Source organism: Mustelus asterias, chromosome 2, assembly GCF_964213995.1.
Source record: "Mustelus asterias chromosome 2, sMusAst1.hap1.1, whole genome shotgun sequence".
NCBI classification, from domain to species: domain Eukaryota; kingdom Metazoa; phylum Chordata; class Chondrichthyes; order Carcharhiniformes; family Triakidae; genus Mustelus; species Mustelus asterias.
The window spans coordinates 155,340,319-155,359,162 of record NC_135802.1 but is presented as its reverse complement, the minus strand read 5'-3'; the positions used below and the strand labels follow the sequence as shown (position 1 = coordinate 155,359,162).

Sequence of the window (18,844 nt, the reverse complement as noted above, 5' to 3'; positions counted from 1 at the left end):
AGCAAATCAGGGAGCAAAATGCACAAATTATTTTTCAATTTTAAATACATTTTACTAAGTGAAAAATGATTAGGACAAACACATGGGATTATGATAGAAACTGATATATGTCATAAACTTTTAAAAGCTATCTCTGCATGTGCCCAATCGGGTTAAATGCTGCTCCAGACATTGCTGTCAGTTTCAGAGGAATAACGACATAGAACGTTGACAGTTTCACCATCATTATTACTGCAAAATTTGGGGCATCTTTCGCTTTTTTAATAAATCATCACTGCCCCATTATGTATTTTGTTTCCACTTTTTAAGTGTGGATGTAACAGTTTTTTTCATTAGTTAGCCCCATATTGTATTAACCCAATTCAGTTGGGTGCATGTGATAATTTACAACATTAACCACAATTGATTTGGTACTTTTAACAAAACAACCCAAATCCTAGGTACATCACATGATCAATCATTACATGGGAGACTCGGGAGGGGAGGAGTGAGGGAGAATATAAAACTAATCAAATGGGTGAGTTTTCAAGAAGATTTTAAAAGTTAAGAAATAGAGGGATTTTAGGGATGGAATTCTAGAAATTAGAACCCAATGGGTTGAAGATTCTGTTGTCAATGATGGGGTAGCAGAAATGAATTAGAAGCTGGAATCAAAGGAATAAAGTTTGGGAAAAGATGTATGATGAAAGGAATATGCATACATAGGATAAAGTCGGGCCATGGATAAAGTTAAAGATATGATTTTTTAATTGACCAGATAAACTGGATGGTGTGAGTGGTACTATAGGCCAATAAGAACAAGATGATGGGCAATCAGGATGCAACAAGACACGTACAGCCAAATTTTGAATAAGTTACAGTTTGCACAGGATGGGAGGCCAGCAAGGAGAGGGTCAGAGTTGCAAAATCTGCATGTGACAAAGATACATAATAGTTTTCATAGTGGACAGGCAATGTTGTAGAAGTGAAAGTAAGTGGTCTTAGTATTGGAGAGATTCCAGGGTCTGATGTTTCACTTGGGATCAAGCTGAGCGCTGAGATTGCAGGGAGTTTGGTTCAGCCCGAGACAGTGGCTAGGGAGGGAATTGAAATTGATGACAAGGAAGCAGGGTTAATGGTGTGTGCCAAAGATTTCAGATTGACCTTCAGCATGTTGATATGAAGAAGTTACTATTATTATCAGATTGGATGTCAAACATCTGATAAGCATAGCAGCCATTGATATTCAAAACAGTGGAGGGCATTGGTGGAAGTTAAGAATGGTTATCATTTATGTATATGTAGAAGCTGACTCCATTTCCTGTGGCTCCCTGAGGTGTGGAAGTTGACCTCATTCCCTATGGCTCCTTGAGATGCTGCATATACTTGAGGAGGAAAGGGACCATGAAGACATATTTGGTGGATCCAGAAGTCATGACACAGTGGTGAGGAAATAAACCATCATTTAATGTGTTTTGACTACCCTTGGATAGGTAGATTCAGAACAATGCAAGAGGGGTCCCACAGAGTTAGATAATTAAATAAATTAGAGGAATATGGCAGAGTCAAGCATTACAGAGAGGTTGAAGACTAGAAAAGGAAATAAGTTGGTCTCCAATTGTGTTGCCTTCATGTGTTGTGTATAAGATAATGGGATATTAAATACTTGTCATATACCACTTTGTCCTAACAGGTTTTATTGCTTAAAAATACAAGATGCAGTGGGATAATTTCAGTCTGGACAATTCTAGTCATCATGAGCAACCCCACTGGATCTTTCTGGGAGAAGGTCACTAGACAGCTATAGATGTTTTGCATTGCAGCTGGAAAAGCAACACAAGTTTCATACTTCTCCAAATTAAATTTTAAAAAATACAGGATGTAGAATGTTTTGAAATTGTAGTGACCTTATATGGTCGTTAGAAGGTGAGGAATAGAACAAGAGTGGAAGGGCATTGAAAATTTTAACAAATCATTGTTGAGTTGACTCTTACTTTCCACACTAATGGATTGGAGGTGATTTGTAGTCTGGACAAGAAGCTTGTGTGTGAGTAGGGAGGTGTCAGGAGAGAGCAAGGGTAGTGTGTGTGTACCCTCTGAGTGTTTAAAATGTTCACTATTTACAACTGTCATGTTGCAACAGTTGTTACATGGCACCTGCTAAATGACCTGATAAATTGTCATTCATTCCACTTTAGTCTCTATTTTGAATCTCCATTTTCTCTAACTGCATTATAGACAATATTTTAAACTTGACACAATGTAAATAGGGGGATGGGCCTTAGGAACACTTTTTTTTGAACAATCGGACAGAAGGAACTATACTTTTAACAATTTTAACGTCCCACCTCTCATCCAGGATTTGTAATTAGTAAAACAGTGCAACATGTTTACTCTGTTGATGGCATATGAATCAGGCAGGTCATATCTTTATTCTCTGGTAGGCAAAGAAGTTGAAGTTCTACAGTTGCCTTAGTATCTTGGGTTAGAGAGGCGATAATTAAATATTCTCCCATTGTTGATTGCTGTCGATGATTCTTGCTGGAAATGTATTTGTGAGAATGTCAAGTCAGAACAAGTGGGAACTTCTGTGATCATGCTTATGTATGGATAATAGCAATTTGCATGATGGGAGAAAACAGACTTGCTAGGGAGAAAAGGAAGTAGGATAACCCGGGTAATTATAGGCCGATGAGCTTGACGTCCGTGGTAGGGAAATTGTTGGAGAAGATTCTTAGAGATAGGATATATGCGCATTTAGAACTGAATAATCTCATTAGCGATAGACAGCATGGTTTTGTATGAGGGAGGTCATGCCTCACAAATTTGGTTGAGTTTTTTGAGGAGGTGACAAAAACGATTGACCAGGGAAGGGCCGTGGATGTCGTCAATATGGATTTTAGTAAAGCGTTTGACAAGGTCCCTCATGGCAGGCTGGTGCAAAAGGTTAAATCTCACGGGATAAAAGGTGAGCTAGCTAGATGGGTGGAGAACTGGCTTAGCCATAGAAGACAGAGGGTAACAGTGGAGGGGTCTTTTTCCGGTTGGAGGTCTGTGACTAGTGGTGTTCCGCAGGGCTCTGTACTGGGACCTCTGCTGTTTGTGATATATATAAATGATTTGGAGGAAGATGTAGCTGGTGTGATCGGTAAGTTTACGGACGACACAAAGATTGCTGGAGTTGCGGATAGTGATGAACATTGTCCGAGAATACAGCAGGATATAGATAGGCTGGAACATTGGGTGGAGAAATGGCAGATGGAATTTAATCCAGATAAATGCGAAGTGATGCATTTCGGTAGATCTAATGTAAGGGGGAGCTATACAATAAATGGCAGAACCATCAGGAGTATAGACACACAGAGGGACCTGAGTGTACAAGTCCACAGATCCTTAAAGGTGGCAGCACAGGTGGAGAGGGTGGTCAAGAAGGCATATGGCATGCTTGCCTTCATTGGACGGGACATAGAATATAAAAGTTGGCATATGATGTTGCAGCTGTATAGAACGTTGGTTAGGCCACATTTGGAATACTGCATCCAGTTCTGGTCGCCACACTACCAGAAGGACGTGGAGGCTTTGGAGAGAGTACAGAAGAGGTTTACCAGGATGTTGCCTGGTATGAAGGGTCTTAGCTATGAGGAGAGATTGGGTAAACTGGGGTTGTTCTCCCTGGAAAGACGGAGGATGAGGGACGACCTAATAGAGGTGTATAAAATTATGAAGGGCATAGATAGGGTGAACAGTGGGAAGCATTTTCCCAGGTCGGAGGTGACGAATACAAGGGGTCACGGGTTCAAGGTGAGGGGGGCAAGGTTCAACACAGATGTCAGGGGGACATATTTTACACAGAGGGTGGTGGGGGCCTGGAATGCACTGCCAAGCAAGGTGATTGAGGCGGACACGCTGGGATCGTTTAAGACTTATCTAGATAGCCACATGAACAGACTGGGAATAGAGGGATACAAACGAATGGTCTAGTTGGGCACATGAGCGGCGCAGGCTTGGAGGGCCGAAGGGCCTGTTCCTGTGTTGTATTGTTCTTTGTTTGTTCTCGCAGTGACTTATATAGATTTTGGTAGTCATAATTTGGAAGGAACATTTATTTGAGCCAATATGTGCTGAAATTAAAGCCAAGATCTGCAAGCAAAATGGTGAAACGTTATCACCAAACCCTCCTGACAAGAAGGGTTATTAGTTAGTGTCTGAGAAATTATTGTACTGCATCCTTTGCAAAATTTCAGAGATAGAACAAATGGTTATAGAGATCTTTGCGTTCACTCATAATAGGACACTCTGGCTAACTGGTTAGGGCAGTGGTTCCCAAACTTTTTTCACTGGGCTGCACTGAACAGCGATTCTGGATCACAACGTGGACTCGGATCGTCCTCAGCATCATTTGATGCTCTTGCTCTCACTTTGGAAAAATATCTATCCATGTTTCTTTGATTGTCCTTGAATCTTCCCGCCACACTTGCCATCCTCTCTCGCCGCACCAGTGTGGAGCGCCGCACCCTTTGGGAACCACTGGGTTAGGGTTTGAGGAATTGCAGGCTGAATTAAACCCCCCCCCTTTAATCCCACTATCAAGTCAATTTCTCTCATTGCATTCAGAGGCATAATGATTGAAGATCCAGCCCAGGGCAACAGCTTTCCCAACAGAAAATTGAACATTATTATGAGCAGAAGGTTTGCAGTATTGTTCAGATGTAGGAATTCAAATTGTTTGAAAGGCTGGATATGTTTACAGTAAGAAGTTTAACAACACCAGGTTAAAGTCCAACAGGTTTATTTGGTAGCAAATGCCACTAGCTTTCCATTTGCCATTTGCTACCAAATAAACCTGTTGGATTTTAACTTGGTGTTGCTAAACTTCTTACTGTGTTTACCCCAGTCCAACGCCAGCATCTCCACACTATGTTTACAGTAGCCAGATAATGAACCTGATACCGATTTATCATCCCATATTTTAAAATTGTAAAGGACTTCAATAGAAAGCTGTAGAAGAAATGCTTCTTCATGTAGAGGAGTCGGTAACCAATAGAGTCGTCCGTAACTAGTGGTCATAAATATAAGATAGTCACAATCAAATTCAATAAGAAATTCAGAAGAAATTTATTTATTCAGGAAGGGAATTTAGAATGTGGAACTCACTACCACAAATTGTTGAGGCATTTAAGGAAAAGCTAGATAAGTACATTGTTAAGAAAGGAATTGAAGGACATGAAGGATAGCGTTACGTGAAGTAGAGTGGGAGGAGACATGGGTGGAACATAAACACCAACTTCAACCAATTGTGCCAAATAGCCTGTTCATGTGTTGTACACTCTTGTGTAGCATGATAATGTCGCAAGTGTGCATTATGTTGAATGATGAAGAACTGGCGTATCACAGCAATACTGGCATTCACATAATAGTTTCTGTGCTTGGGTTGACCTGATTGCATCAAATTATATAATTTTTGACTATCTTAAAACTATGGAGGTAGATCCAGCAAACATACTTATTCTTTAATCCTGCTCCCTCTAATTTTCGTCCCTGAAAATAGTTAGTCATTGTTGGAGTCCTGATCCATGGGTGCCAACTGCATTTGAGTAGCTTGTCTTTAGCATTTGTGTTTCGACCTTGAGTACTGGTAGGCTATTCATGTTCTCCTCAGCTAATATTCATATGCATGCACATCCAAGGATGGCAGGCATATTCAGGAACTCTAGCTGGCTAATTTTCCAAGCCTGAGTCGAGCCATCTCTATTCTTTAGAATAAGGAAATAAAGGGTGAGCTGACTATAGTGTTTAAAATAATAAAGGGAATTAATGACATAGATAGCAAACCATTCTTCTATCCAGTAAGGAAATCCAGAACAAGAGGGCACAGTCTTAAAATCTGAATTGGATCATGTAGCGGGTCTGTTTCCTCTACTCCACGCACAGGCTGGTATCGGTGTACAGCAATACCTGTGGGGTCTCTTTCCAGCGGGCTCTGAAACTTCAAAGCTGAGGAACACTGCACTGGGGCAGTTTCCGCTGGAAAGAGCGCTGGGCCAGGCTCACTGTTTATACCTAACCAGTGACCTGGACCTTATTTCACACCAGGTATCCTGACCACCACCAACGCCTGGGTGATTCTCTCTCTCGTTGGTGGAGCAAACGGCCACCCTGTAACCACCTCACTCAGGTAGTTTCCACGTGAGAGAGAGAAAGAGGGAAACTGCACTGTTTATCCCTGACCAGTCGTTTCCCCCGAGTGAGTGTTTTCAAGGCGCTCAGATCACTCTTGGTTCTAGACTCCAGATTTACAGTGAGAGCTCTTGAAATTGTGACCCCGCCAGAGTACACGGATGAGAGAACAGAAAAGCAAGACGAACTCCAAACGGGTTTCAAAGTTACAATAATTTATTCAAACAGCAAATCAACCTTCCCAACACCACACCATACAATAATAAAGCTTATACTTTAAACTATTTTCTATGGAACGAAACACTATCGGCACAACGTAAATTCTTACTTTTACACAGTCTTATCACACTTAACTTCACTAAACACCACCCCCTTTCAACCCTCGTCCTCTACCTTATATCGGGAACTTCAGCCGGCGGAGGTACTTACAACTTTGAGAGCGGCTTTACTTGTCTTGATGCGGGTCCGGCTGGCGGGCAGGAGCGGGGACACGTGGTGCGAGAGCTGAAGAGCCAAGTGCCAGGAGGAAAAGGCGAAAAGCTAAGAGAGAGAGAGCGGGCACACATAGAGAGAGAGAGCGCGCGCGAGCCCTTGCTCGCTTGTCCTTTTTAAACCTCCCCGGTGATTCTCTCGCATAAAGCAATTTATGATCACTGGTAGTTTCGATCGACTGGAACAAAGGGCCGGAACTGTCGGGGCCGCCCTTAATCGATATTTTAATGTCTTTTTAAATGTTTTCTGAATCGGCCTGATTGGTATCCCATCAGCGAGATGGGTCTTAATGTTTTCCGTGGATGGCCTGATCTCTGTTTTCATTGTCTCGCTGCTGGGCTATTTACCCCTCGTCTGCTGGCCATGGTTTCTCCTTTGTTTCCTGTTGATTAGATCATCCCTGTCTCGACCTTCTCGTTATTCCCAGCCCCTTGCATATTCATGTGGCTGTAAAGGTCCACCGACAGGTTCGCGCTTGGGAGTTTTGACAGCCAGCAGGCCATTTTAACAAATTGTCCATTCTCCTTATCCCTGGGTTCTTTAATCATGGAGGATTTTCCCTAAAACTTACAGATGCCCCTACGATACATCCAGACTCGCTCGGACTGTATCGTTTCAAAGTTGGTAGGCAACTCCTCCAGGCTCAGGAGCTATAAGCACCCCTGCCGGCTCCGTGAAGCTATGTACCCCGAAGACCACCTTTAATCGTTAAACTAGACCCTCAAAGCACATTAATTACATTATACATCCAAGCAATTTAAACTATACAGTAATACATTGTGACAGTTCCCTGCAAAGGCAGGGAACACAGCTTATGTACAAACAATTATAATACGGGATATGTTCATGTTATAGTGACGAGGCTTCGTCGCGACTGCGCCTGGCTGCTCGGTACACCAGCTGTTGCAGCTTGGCCGTCTTCCTTCTCCTTCTAAATTTACAGTTTGTGAATAGTAAGTATACGACAATTATCATCTGACAGACAATCAGCACATGGGACGCAATGCGGACCCTGACTGGAACTTCGATCCAGGATTCCAGGTCCCACCACCTTGGAGATTTGATATCCTCAATTTCCTTGGCGATATCCAGTGTCTTTTGCTCCAAGGAGAAAAAGTATTTGTGTGACAGCTCCACTGCCGCCAGCAGTTTCCTTAATTTCTCCTTGACTGGGGGAATATCATACCCAAAATGGGCCACATAATTATGCAAGTCTGTTATATTTTCCCGTACCGAGAGATGAACCAAGGAAGGTTCCGGGATGGGCAATATTCGCTGGTGTGCCACATGGACTTCTGCCCTGGGTTTAAAACAGAAGCTGCTGTGCGGTACCGGGCGCCACTGCTGTGGTCCGTGCTGATACCACTGGGCACTTGTGGTGACACAGTACGTCCCACCACCTGTATGTACCACCTGTGGAGGGACATGGTCTGCCGCCATCGCCTCCATGGTGCAGTTTATAGGCTCTGTCCCAACAGTTCTGAACCCACACTGAGGCCTAGCCTCGGTGTCCATGTGCTGGGGACACAGGATTACCTGTGCTCCCCGGCTCCGACAACCCAAAAGGTCAATGCCTGTCACAACTTGCTCCTTCACTATGACATAGGGCGGGACCTTCCCGTAGCGAATATGTACCCCCTCACGAACGACTCCCACGTTCTCCACTCGGTACAGAGGGGCCAGTCGTGCCAAGGTTCCCATCACCGGGATTCTCACGACCACCCCCATTATGGTGTGATTGGATTTCCCGCAATCCACTGGTACTGGGTAGGCCTCGGAGGCCACACGAAGCTGACAAAGAAAGGACTCAGAGTGCTGTTGTAAGGGTGTAGTGCTGCTAGGTGTTGGTTGCTTATCCATGAGGGGACCTGACCTTGTCTCAGGTCCTCCAGGTTGCTCCTCCCCTCCCCAAGCAACCAAGCTCCATAGAGTGCACACGCCTCATTTTGTGCAGCCTGATCGGATGCATTTCGGTCCTCTCTAATCAAAGCATTTATAGTTTTTGCGTGATTTTCCAATTGTGCTATGATCTCTTTTAGGTGTAGAGTCATTGCCACCTCTTCGTGTAACCCCGATCCTACCACCGCATTCTCATCCCCCAGAACTTTTCTTAGCTGCCCCTTTAATTGATTGATCTGCAGGGCCAGTTCCACGTTGTCCATACTGTTAATTATGGACGTCCCTGTGTTAAATGCTGTAAAACCGTCGTTGACCACCCCTCGCCTTTGCCTTCCGGAACCCATCGAAAAATCCCCTCCCCCGCGGTACATCTCTTCTATGTCAATGTCTCCGAAATCCAGATTATGGAATTTCTGGAACATATCCTTTAAAAGTGCTTGGTACAATAATTCTGTCTCGTGGGGGCACCATGCGGGCAACCGTACTTCCGTCAGGTTTAGTACTACTGAGGCCACAGCGTAATGCACCCCCTGGTACAGTACCCTTTTGGTCGGGACGAGTACTAACCCATTCTCAGACCCCTTGGTGGTGGTTGGACAGTTGTGAGGGTCGATCGGTTGGGCTGGGGGTAGGGGCTTCTTCACCTGAACCAGCAGTTCAGTGGCTTTCATTGTCATCCCGGTGCTGGGGGCCACACATGCTTGCCCACTGCGGCCCTAATCTATCCCATTCCTGGGGTCCTGCCACCATCTTACGAAGGTGATTGATGCCCCTACCGGGCATTCCTCAGCTTTGAAGTTTCAGAGCCCGCTGGAAAGAGACCCCACAAGTATTGCTGTACACCGATACCAGCCTGTGCGTGGAGTAAAGGAAACAGACCCGGTACAATCAGTTAAAAATAAACCCTGAGAAATATTTTTTTCATATGTACTGTGATAATGTGTATTGCACTGCCCTTCAAGCCCTTCATGCATAATCAATTGAAGTGTTAAAAATAACTTCTTCTGCTTTTTATCTTGAAGGACCTTTGCACTCCGGAGAATTAAGGATGCTTTTCGAGAAAACAAAGATGTGACAAATCCTGAAGTTATCCAAGAGCTAATAGAAAAGGCTAAAGCCAACATAGAAATTATTCAACGACAGGTAAAGCACCTGTGAAACTAAATTCCAGCTTTTCAGACAACAGCTGAGTTAAATTATTTATCTAAAGCTGTCCAAATTCTATTTGAATATAAACCAGAACTTTCACTATGGAAGCGCAGAATTTCTAAATTAAATGGCAAGCAGTTGAAAGATTTAATCAGAGACTTTTTTCTTAAAGTTTCTAATCAACCTTGTTTGATCTTTTGTTTTCTCAGGGATTTAAATTATAGAATTATTGAATTCTATTGTCCTATCCTGATCAAGTTCACTTTTGAATTTTAGGTGTTGGGAGGAGGTTGGAAAATGTATGAGCAATGTTTTTAAGCTGCGAACATTTTTCTAATTAAAAATTAGTTCTCAGTATTAAACTAATCAATACAGTTCTAATTTTGTAATGCAATAACCTGAGCAACCCCTTTATTTACAGGATAAAAACTGTGAGAGAACACTCAAGCGATTCATGTGTAACTGCACACGTGGAATTTGGATGACTTTATTGTAGTTTTGTTTTGTTGTTGGTGAATGTCATCACATACAGGTTCATGGAGTGAGTAATGAGATTTGAATTGCACAAATACTTAGTTTTAACTTAATACACGTTGTGGAGAAAGGCGATCTAGCAATATATTAGTAGCAAATCATACAACAAAGGTAGAATTAGGGTCATTAATTTAAATTAAATTGGCAGTTGGATAAGGAAAGTTTAAACTAGTAAAAGACTATTTGGAATCATGTCTACAAGTTCTTAGCGCAGAGTACATTTATCCAAGAAGTAGACATCAAGTTAGAATGGTAAAGTCAGAAGGTTGGAGTAACTTGAGAAACAATTTGATTCCATGACTAGAGCCATAATGTTCTCTATGTGAATGAACCAAATGATTGATGTCTGTCTTGATTTTCTCCTTTTAAGAGCTTAAACTGTCGTCTTCTAATCAAATCATCAGTAGATTATCTAAATACGCGGTACGGTAGCACAGTGGTTAGCACTGCTGCTTCACAGCTCCAGGGACCTGGGTTCGATTCCCGGCTTGGGTCACTATCTGCGTGGAGTTTGCACATTCTCCTTGTGTCTGCGTGGGTTTCTTCCGGGTGCTCCGGTTTCCTCCCACAGTCTAAAGATGTGCGGGTTAGGTTGATTGGCCAAGCTAAAATTGCCCCTTAGTGTCCTGAGATGCGTAGGTTAGAGGGATTAGCGCGTAAATGTGTAGGGATATGGGGGTAGGGCCTGGGTGGGATTGTGGTCGGTGCAGACTCGATGGGCCAGATGGCTTCTTTCTGCACTGTAGGGTTTCTATGATTCTATGATTACGTTTGTTGAACTCTGAAGTGGTATAATCTGCTGATATCAAGATGGCATGAATATTTTTTTTATGGTTTTAAAGTGAGCATGTCGCCAAGCATTTCAGCATAAGAGGAAAATTGGTAAATGAGTCATTCTGTTCTCTTGTTTATTCGACAGCCAGTTGCAGAGAAGCACTGATAGAGGTCCACCTAGCGTCAGTCAGAATATAGTCAAGGGAGAAGGTGAATTAGTATTTCAAGTATGGGGGGAAAACTGTCCTCCCTTCACTAACATTGGTACCTGGTCGGCTTGGAGAGTACTGAACTCATCAAGTCTAGAGGTGACAAAAGGCACAAGTCAAGTTTATTATTGACAGCACTAGCCTGCATTTCTCTCTGTCCTCATTTTAAATTGATCTAGAATTTACTGATAGTGACCCCTTTTGAGCCTCAGTAGAAATTGTTTAAAACCACTCAGCTGCAAATTAGGCTTGTTCAAAGAGTCATTATTCCGTAAGACAGTTTTGACCATGTAGACCCATTCCTCCTCGTGTACACCTCATGGAGTAAATAGGTTTAACATACCACAATATTGTCAATTATCTTTTTTTAAAATTGCATAATATAAGATGGCGTCCATGTCTGTCAAAAGGCAATAAATAGAAAGTGTAGAGATAACCACTGCATATGTGAATTCTGCTGCTTGATTAGAACTGGTTAAGACCAGCTTTAAAAAGATCAATTTTTCTTTTGATTAAAAAAAAATTGTATGTGCACATTTATTCATTTTAAATGGATCTTAAAATTAACAATGGACTATTGATCTAACACCATTTAATGAAACACCAATGACTGTCGTAATCTTAATGTACACTGGTATATCTGACCAAATGTCAGTGCACGTTCTATGCAATGTGCGTTTTAAGACTCTGGCTTTTCACAAATTGTCTCCAAGACACACATGCATAAGGTGTAGATCTGAAATTACAATGAGACTAATGGTGAGGCTATCAGCATTCACTATTATAAAGGAGGAAATCTGACAACAGCTTCTGGAGTATGCATATAAGCAATTAGATGCAGAAATCCAGAAGTTGCCTCCATTTTTTGTTAGCATAGTAACTGTGCATGCTCAGTCTTTTTTAAAAACCAATGACCACTTTGCCACTTTCTCCTCCCACTCGTGACTCCTGTCCCCAACCCTCCTGCTTCCTCCCACTCGTCACCTCTCCTGCTCATTGACCCTCCTACTCACTGCTTCACTCCCTGACTTTCCACTCGCTGCCTACACCACCCGCCCCACTCCCTCCAACTCAGAGCCTGTCTCCGTCCCTCGCTTACTTCCTGCCTCTCATCACCCTTGTCCCAGACCTTCACTCAAAGGGAGGTTTTAGAATAAGGAAGTGACGAGCATAAAGGAGCAGGAGAGTTGGGGGGACATGAGCCAGGCAGTCTATAGGTTTTAAATGTAAAAATTACAGATCAGGGATGTAGCCCACCCTGATTGCAGGTTTTGTTAGGAGAAAGTAATTTTTGTTTAGCATAGCATTTTTGGAATACATTAGGAGTGCAAAGGGAATAGCTGTATTGTAATGCTAAATTAGTGAAATAGTGCAGAATAAGCCTAGAATAGCATTATCCTCACATAATTTGGCAAAAAAGCCTGCTGCACAGTGCTTACTTCAACCAGGACTGCAATCTTTTAATGGCACTTCTGACCTGGTAAATAATGTACAATGAATTGTTGACCATCAGAAAGAGGTATTTCCTGTTCCTTTGCTCAGCCATTGTCCTCAACATTACCCACTGTTCCCCTGAAAGAATCAGCATTAGGAGTGATAAATTAACTGCTGATTGATGTGTATGAATTTCTATTTGCAAGCTAGCCAGTTCACACATCAAGGGAAACATAATTAAAATGAAACTTCCCCATTGAGAACCAGCTATCAAAAAGTAAATATCCCTAATTGATTGCTTAATACAGATCGTATAGTGCAACAGGGTTGTCACCTGTCCAATTTTTCGGTAAGTTTTGCATAAACTTCTAAAAGGTAAACTGGAGTCAGTGTTATTTTTTAAATTAGGAATCACCTCCTACCCCCACACCTTTGTTGCAAAGAATGAACATTATCTTGACATTTGGCCTGGACAGGTTTCGATACCAAGAATGCACCAAAATGTATTGTAGAATCATAAGGCTGGGTTTTACAGGCCTCCCCCAACTCGTCATGCGCAACATAAATTACAGCTTCATGACATGGGATCGGCAAGTCTGTATCATGCAAGTCTCCGAAATTATAGACTGTGAGTGGGTTTTGTGTGTTTTATAAAACACTCCCAAACTTTCTCCTGTCCCAATATCTGAAAAATGCAGTTCACGAATAGCTTTATAGGCTTGTTAATTGTTATTCCAAAATGGCAGACAAGCTTTCAATTTCCATGCCTACTCGCATTCCATAATAGACTTGCATGATGACGTTACATTGCCAATTCCATGTCATCAAGCCATATGAGGAGGTGGCACAAGGGTGGAAGACATGGCTGCATGTACCAGTAGAGTCCTCTGGTGAAGGAGGTAGCATCTGAATGTTTTTTAACTTGGGTCAGTCTCTAAGTAGCGACCAAAGTAAGTAGTTAAGAAGAGGCTGAGAGGTCAAGGGACTTTTAATTTTGTAGCCTTCAGGTTCTTCCTCTTCGTGGCATCATCCCTTTCCCACATGATGTCCCTGCTTAAATGCCCTTTGGGAATAAGGCCTTCCTTTGCATTGCTAACTGGCCGCCTTCCTGGCAGGCAGCTTCTAATTGGCCATCCGACGCTTAATTCACCATGCTGTAATGGCAAGGTGGGAGCAAGCTGACCACTCACTTTTTGTTCCACCTCTCTCAGCCCACAGAAAACAGTAAAATCCATCCTATACTTACAGCACAGATGTTGTGTTCATACCAGGTCTCTTGAAGAGCAACTCACCTAGTCTCACTCAACAACTCCATGCTCTATTCTCTCACCACAGATGCTGTCAGATCTACTGAGATTTTCCAGCATTTCCTCTGTTTCAGATTCCAGCATCCACAGTATTTTGTCTTAGTCTCACTCAACCATCTTTTCCCACGTAGCCCTGCAAATCTTTTCACTTCAGATAATTATCAAATTCTCTTTTGAAGGGCGGCATTGTAGCACAGTGGTTAGCACTGCTGCTTCACAGCTCCAGGGTCCCGGGTTCGATTCCCGGCTCGGGTCACTGTCTGTGTGGAGTTTGCACATTCTCCTCGTGTCTGCGTGGGTTTCCTCCGGGTGCTCCGGTTTCCTCCCACAGTCCAAAGATGTGTAGGTTAGGTTGATTGGCCAGGTTAAAAATTGCCCCTGAGATGCGGAGGTTAGAGGGATTAGCAGGTAAAATATGTGGGGGTAGGGCCTGGGTGGGATTGTGGTCGGTGCAGACTCGATGGGCCGAATGGCCTCCTTCTGCCCTGTAGGGTTTCTATGATTCTATGATTTCTATGAAGGCTTAAATGGAATCTGCCTTTTTTCACACCTGTTGCTGCTTTTGCCAGTCACCTTAAAACGATGTCCTCTGATTTTTGACACGACTCCCAATAGTAACAGCTTCTTCCTTTCTAATCTGTTCAGATCCTTCATGATTTTGAAAAGCTCAATTAAATCTCCTCTTAATCTTCTGTTCTCCAAAGAAAATAGCCCCAGCTTTTCCAAACTCTCCACTGAGTTGAAGTTCCTCATCCCTAGAACCAATCTCATTAATTTTTTCTACATTCTTTGTTTTGCATCCTTCCTCAAGTATGTTGCCCAGAATTTGACATACTCCAGTTAAGGCTTTAACTTGCTAAAGTGAGCATTCAGATTCCATTCTACTTGAAAGTATGTATCTACTAATGAAAGGTATGTGTCTTCCATTTTCTTCTGACTTCTAGGTTCTCTCATAATACTGTGCCGTTGCTGTACTGAGGTGTGGTATAGGCCTGGGGGGAAAATTCCATAGCTTGTATACTCTGTAGTAACCAGCTTTCATCAATTTTCAACAAGCATCACTATCTGCCCTAATATGCCTATTGACAAAGAAATTGGTAGAATATTTTACAGTCGTAGAATCAATTGTTCAATAACTTTAAACATTATTGTTTTGTGGCAGTATAAAACAGTATATTCCTTTGTTGCTGTGCCAAAATAAGAAAGGGAAAGCTTTCTGGCTTATCATCCAGTTCTTGAATCTACTGTCGTGGGAAAGAGTAAGGTGTTGAAGCTACATTTATATATCTGGAAAGGCTATTGTCAGGTTTTTTTTTCCAAATCCATCAGTTGCTAATGTAAAATTTGAACATTAAATATCTCCTTTCCCCATATTTAAGGTTGAAAAATGTAATAATCAAGTTTAGTTAGAAAAAATAAAAAGCACTTATTTTATGCAATAACTTACCCAAATATGTTATTCCCTTTGGGATCTGGGGCCTGAATTATCCCACTGGAAAGCAGAGCACAAGACATACCCAATTGTGTGACATAACCTTGGTTGTAAATCCTTGTATGGGTCAATAACCTATACAGAGTAATTATTCTGTTGTTGAAAGCCCCCAACCAGCTTTTTGTTGTAGAAGGGATCTACATTTTAATAGTACAAGTTAGGTGTGAATGATGGACTGTCGGGACGCAGGTGTGTGTTGCATTGCCCAAATTAAGACTGGACTGGGTGATTGAGGGATGAGACCAAAGGTCAAGCCTGTTAGTCTTGCAATCTGTCATCACTTTGACAAGGCAGCAAATGTGAAGCCTGTTATTAATGTTTCTTTGAATCTGAAATATTTGAGAGATTTTCTTGTAAATATTTTGGATTTTTGAAGTGCCCTAACACAACAGAAATAATGAAAATCAGTTTGTTTATAAGCATGCAAGAGTAAAACATACAGAATGTGTGCAGTATTGTAACAAATGATAGTCAAAATCTCTCTCATAGCCTGCAAATATTTTAAGTGAAATCAAATTTTAAAATATTTACATTCTATTTTATATTTTCAAGAATTTGCTTTGAATAAAAAGACTGGTAAAATGCTCTTGCGTGTTAGTTGCAACATTGTAGATACCTTTCTGTAATCCTTTGAAAGAAGGTCACCTCGTGATCTAATGTATGACATGTTCACGTTTCATAGAATCCCTACACTATAAAAGAAGGCCATTTGGCCCATTGGGGTTGCATCAGCTCTCCGACAGAGCATCTTACCTAGTCTCTATCCCCATATTTACCCCATTAATGCCCCTAGCTTACAAATCTTTTAACACTAAGGGGCAATTTATCATGGCCAATCCACCTGACCTGCACATCTTTGGAAGGAAACTGGGGAACTTGGAGGAAACCGGCATGGACACGGGGAGAATGTGCAAACTCCACACAACGTCACCCAAGGCTGGAATCAAATGTGGGTCCCTGGTGTTGTGAGGCAGCAATGCTAACCACTGTGTGCCATGGAGCTTTCCTCATAATTACTCCTAATACTGTTTCTCCTCCTCTTCCATCTACCCTTGGAAGTTGGCTTAATCCATGGATCCTGCTTTTACGGTGATAGCAAGTTATTCCCATTTTATAATGTGTGGTCAGTATAAATGGCAGCAATTTGTATATGTTTAGCAGTTAGTTGATCTTTCAAGTTAACTCTTTCAAGTTCAAATCTTTCAAGATTTCTATGATGCAATTTTAAAGGAAAACAGTAGGCTGGAGATCGAAGGAACCATCTTTGATGGTGGCATATATTAGCTAATTGATATTTGTAATCGTTCAATATTATGATTGCTCAAGTTGCAGGTTATTGAGGGTGAATGTTGGATGTTGTTTCCATCACATAACGTCACCAAGTGTTAAGCCACTCTGTTACAATCTCCCAAAAGATGGCAAGTGGTCCTTTGTTCTCCTTCCCATGTAAAAAAAGCATATTAGGATTATATTAGTGGAGATTAAATCAAGTGTAACTTGTCCTTAGCTAATCTTACCATCTGCATAATTTTCTCTGTATTGACATCCATTAATTAAACATGGCCACTTTGGCCTCTTTATATTTGACTGAGGTATGCTGTTTGGTTGATCATAGTGAGCAACAGAGTTACAGGATAATGGTGGGTTTTTTTTTAAGCATGCTGTCTTTCATTGGTCTGAAAATGAAATTAACTCTGCACCCTCATGCAGATTTGTCAAATCTTGGTTGGAATTTTAGAAATTCAGACTGTTGATGCTCTGATTGCAGCTTGGACATGATTGTACGACTATACTCATATACTATCTTCAAACAGAAGTTCAATTTGTATCCTCAGCAGGTACATAGTAAACATCCCAGATATGTGTGAAAAAGATTTGTGGCTTAATGAGGCTCAGTGCTTCATCAAGGCTGATAAAGAAAGTTCTGAATACGCTTTAGTAAAGTGGCTTTAGCTTCTGATAGTATTTTTGACAGCGACAGACTTTGGCCATGACCTTTATTGGGGCATTAATGTATGGTATGAAAATGTAGTAGTAATTTGTGCACAGTGAAGTTTCACAACCAATAGTGAGATAAATGAATAGATAGTCTATCTTGGTGATTTCGGCTGAAGGATAAATATTAGCCAAGACACTGGGAAAATTCTGTTGCTGTTCCTCAAATTGTGTGGTAAGAGTCTCACAACACCAGGTTAAAGTCCAACAGGTTTATTTGGTAGCAAAAGCCACTAGCTTTCGGAGCGCTGCTCCTTCGTCGGGTAAGGTTAATTACCTGATGAAGGAGTAGCATCCAAAAGCTAGCAGCTGTTGCTACCAAATAAACCTGTTGGACTTTAACCTGGTGTTGTGAGACTTCTTACTGTGTTTACTCCAGTTCAACGCCGGCATCTCCACATCTCAAATTGTGTCACAGGATATTTTATACCCACCTAGAAAGGGATTTTGAAAGGACTTTTTATGTTCTATTCTAAAATATGATACCACCAACAATGCAGCACTCCCTCAGCAGTGCACAGAAAGTTCAGCCTGGATTGTGTTTTTAATTTACAACCTTCTGACTCAGTGAAAGGGTTACCACTGACTCAGAGGTGACATAGTGAATTTTAATCTGGTTCAGTTCAAAAAGAACAAGTGTTTTTTGTGTGCTGATGGAAAATGTTAGATTAGATCATGTCATGCTACTTAGAAAAATATTTATAGTATAATGTTTTGTTGCCCCACCTTTAAAATAGTGAAACCAATTTATTTTTTCCTCTAGATTTGACCTATTTTATTAATTTTATGCATAATATTTGCTTTCATCAAGCTCCTTGTATGCTGATTTATGTATCAAGTATGCATTTGTTTTAAATTTCAGAAATGTTTTTACAGATAGAGAAGCAGTTGACTTTATTCAATATTTTTGTGAATCAGGAAAGTTACGAAAGGATTAATTTTATGAGCGTTTTGCATGTAGAATTGAAGTCAGTGCTGCATTCTGTGCTTGTATCTAGTTTGAAATTTTTGCCTCCGTAACATAAGTGATCGAATGTTGGATATACCTGCAACCAGTCCATGTCCCATTTCACTTTATTTAAAATTGTATCAGGCATCCTAAGATCTTAATTCAGTGTGATTTATTTTGGTTAGCTTTTGTGAAGCTGTGGGTCAACTTGTTCTAGTTTTCTAGGTTGGCATGTATGTGTTCTGCACTTAGATTTGAACAAAGTAGCCAGCACAGCCACAAAACCCTTTGAGTCATACCTGACAGAAAGGAACATGGTTGGAAGTCAATCATCTCAGCTGCACGGCGTCACTCGGGTAGTGTCCGAGGGCAAACCATCCTCAGCTGCTTCATCAATGATCTTCCTTCCATCAGAAGTGGGGATGCTTACAGCTGACTTTACAATGTTCAGCAC

The 18,844-nt window shown here is 41.6% G+C and overlaps 1 protein-coding gene across 4 annotated transcripts in view; it reads left to right on the top strand.

Moving 5' to 3' along the window:
* Nucleotides 1-18,844, top strand: part of lyrm4b (LYR motif containing 4) — a 171,138-nt gene that overhangs the window by 28,371 nt on the left and 123,923 nt on the right. For all 4 annotated transcript variants that reach the window (XM_078199262.1, XM_078199264.1, XM_078199263.1 and 1 more), the window contains exon 2: nucleotides 9,570-9,690. In XM_078199262.1, coding sequence (XP_078055388.1) covers nucleotides 9,570-9,690 — 121 coding nt within the window. The remainder of the gene's footprint in view (nucleotides 1-9,569; nucleotides 9,691-18,844) is intronic.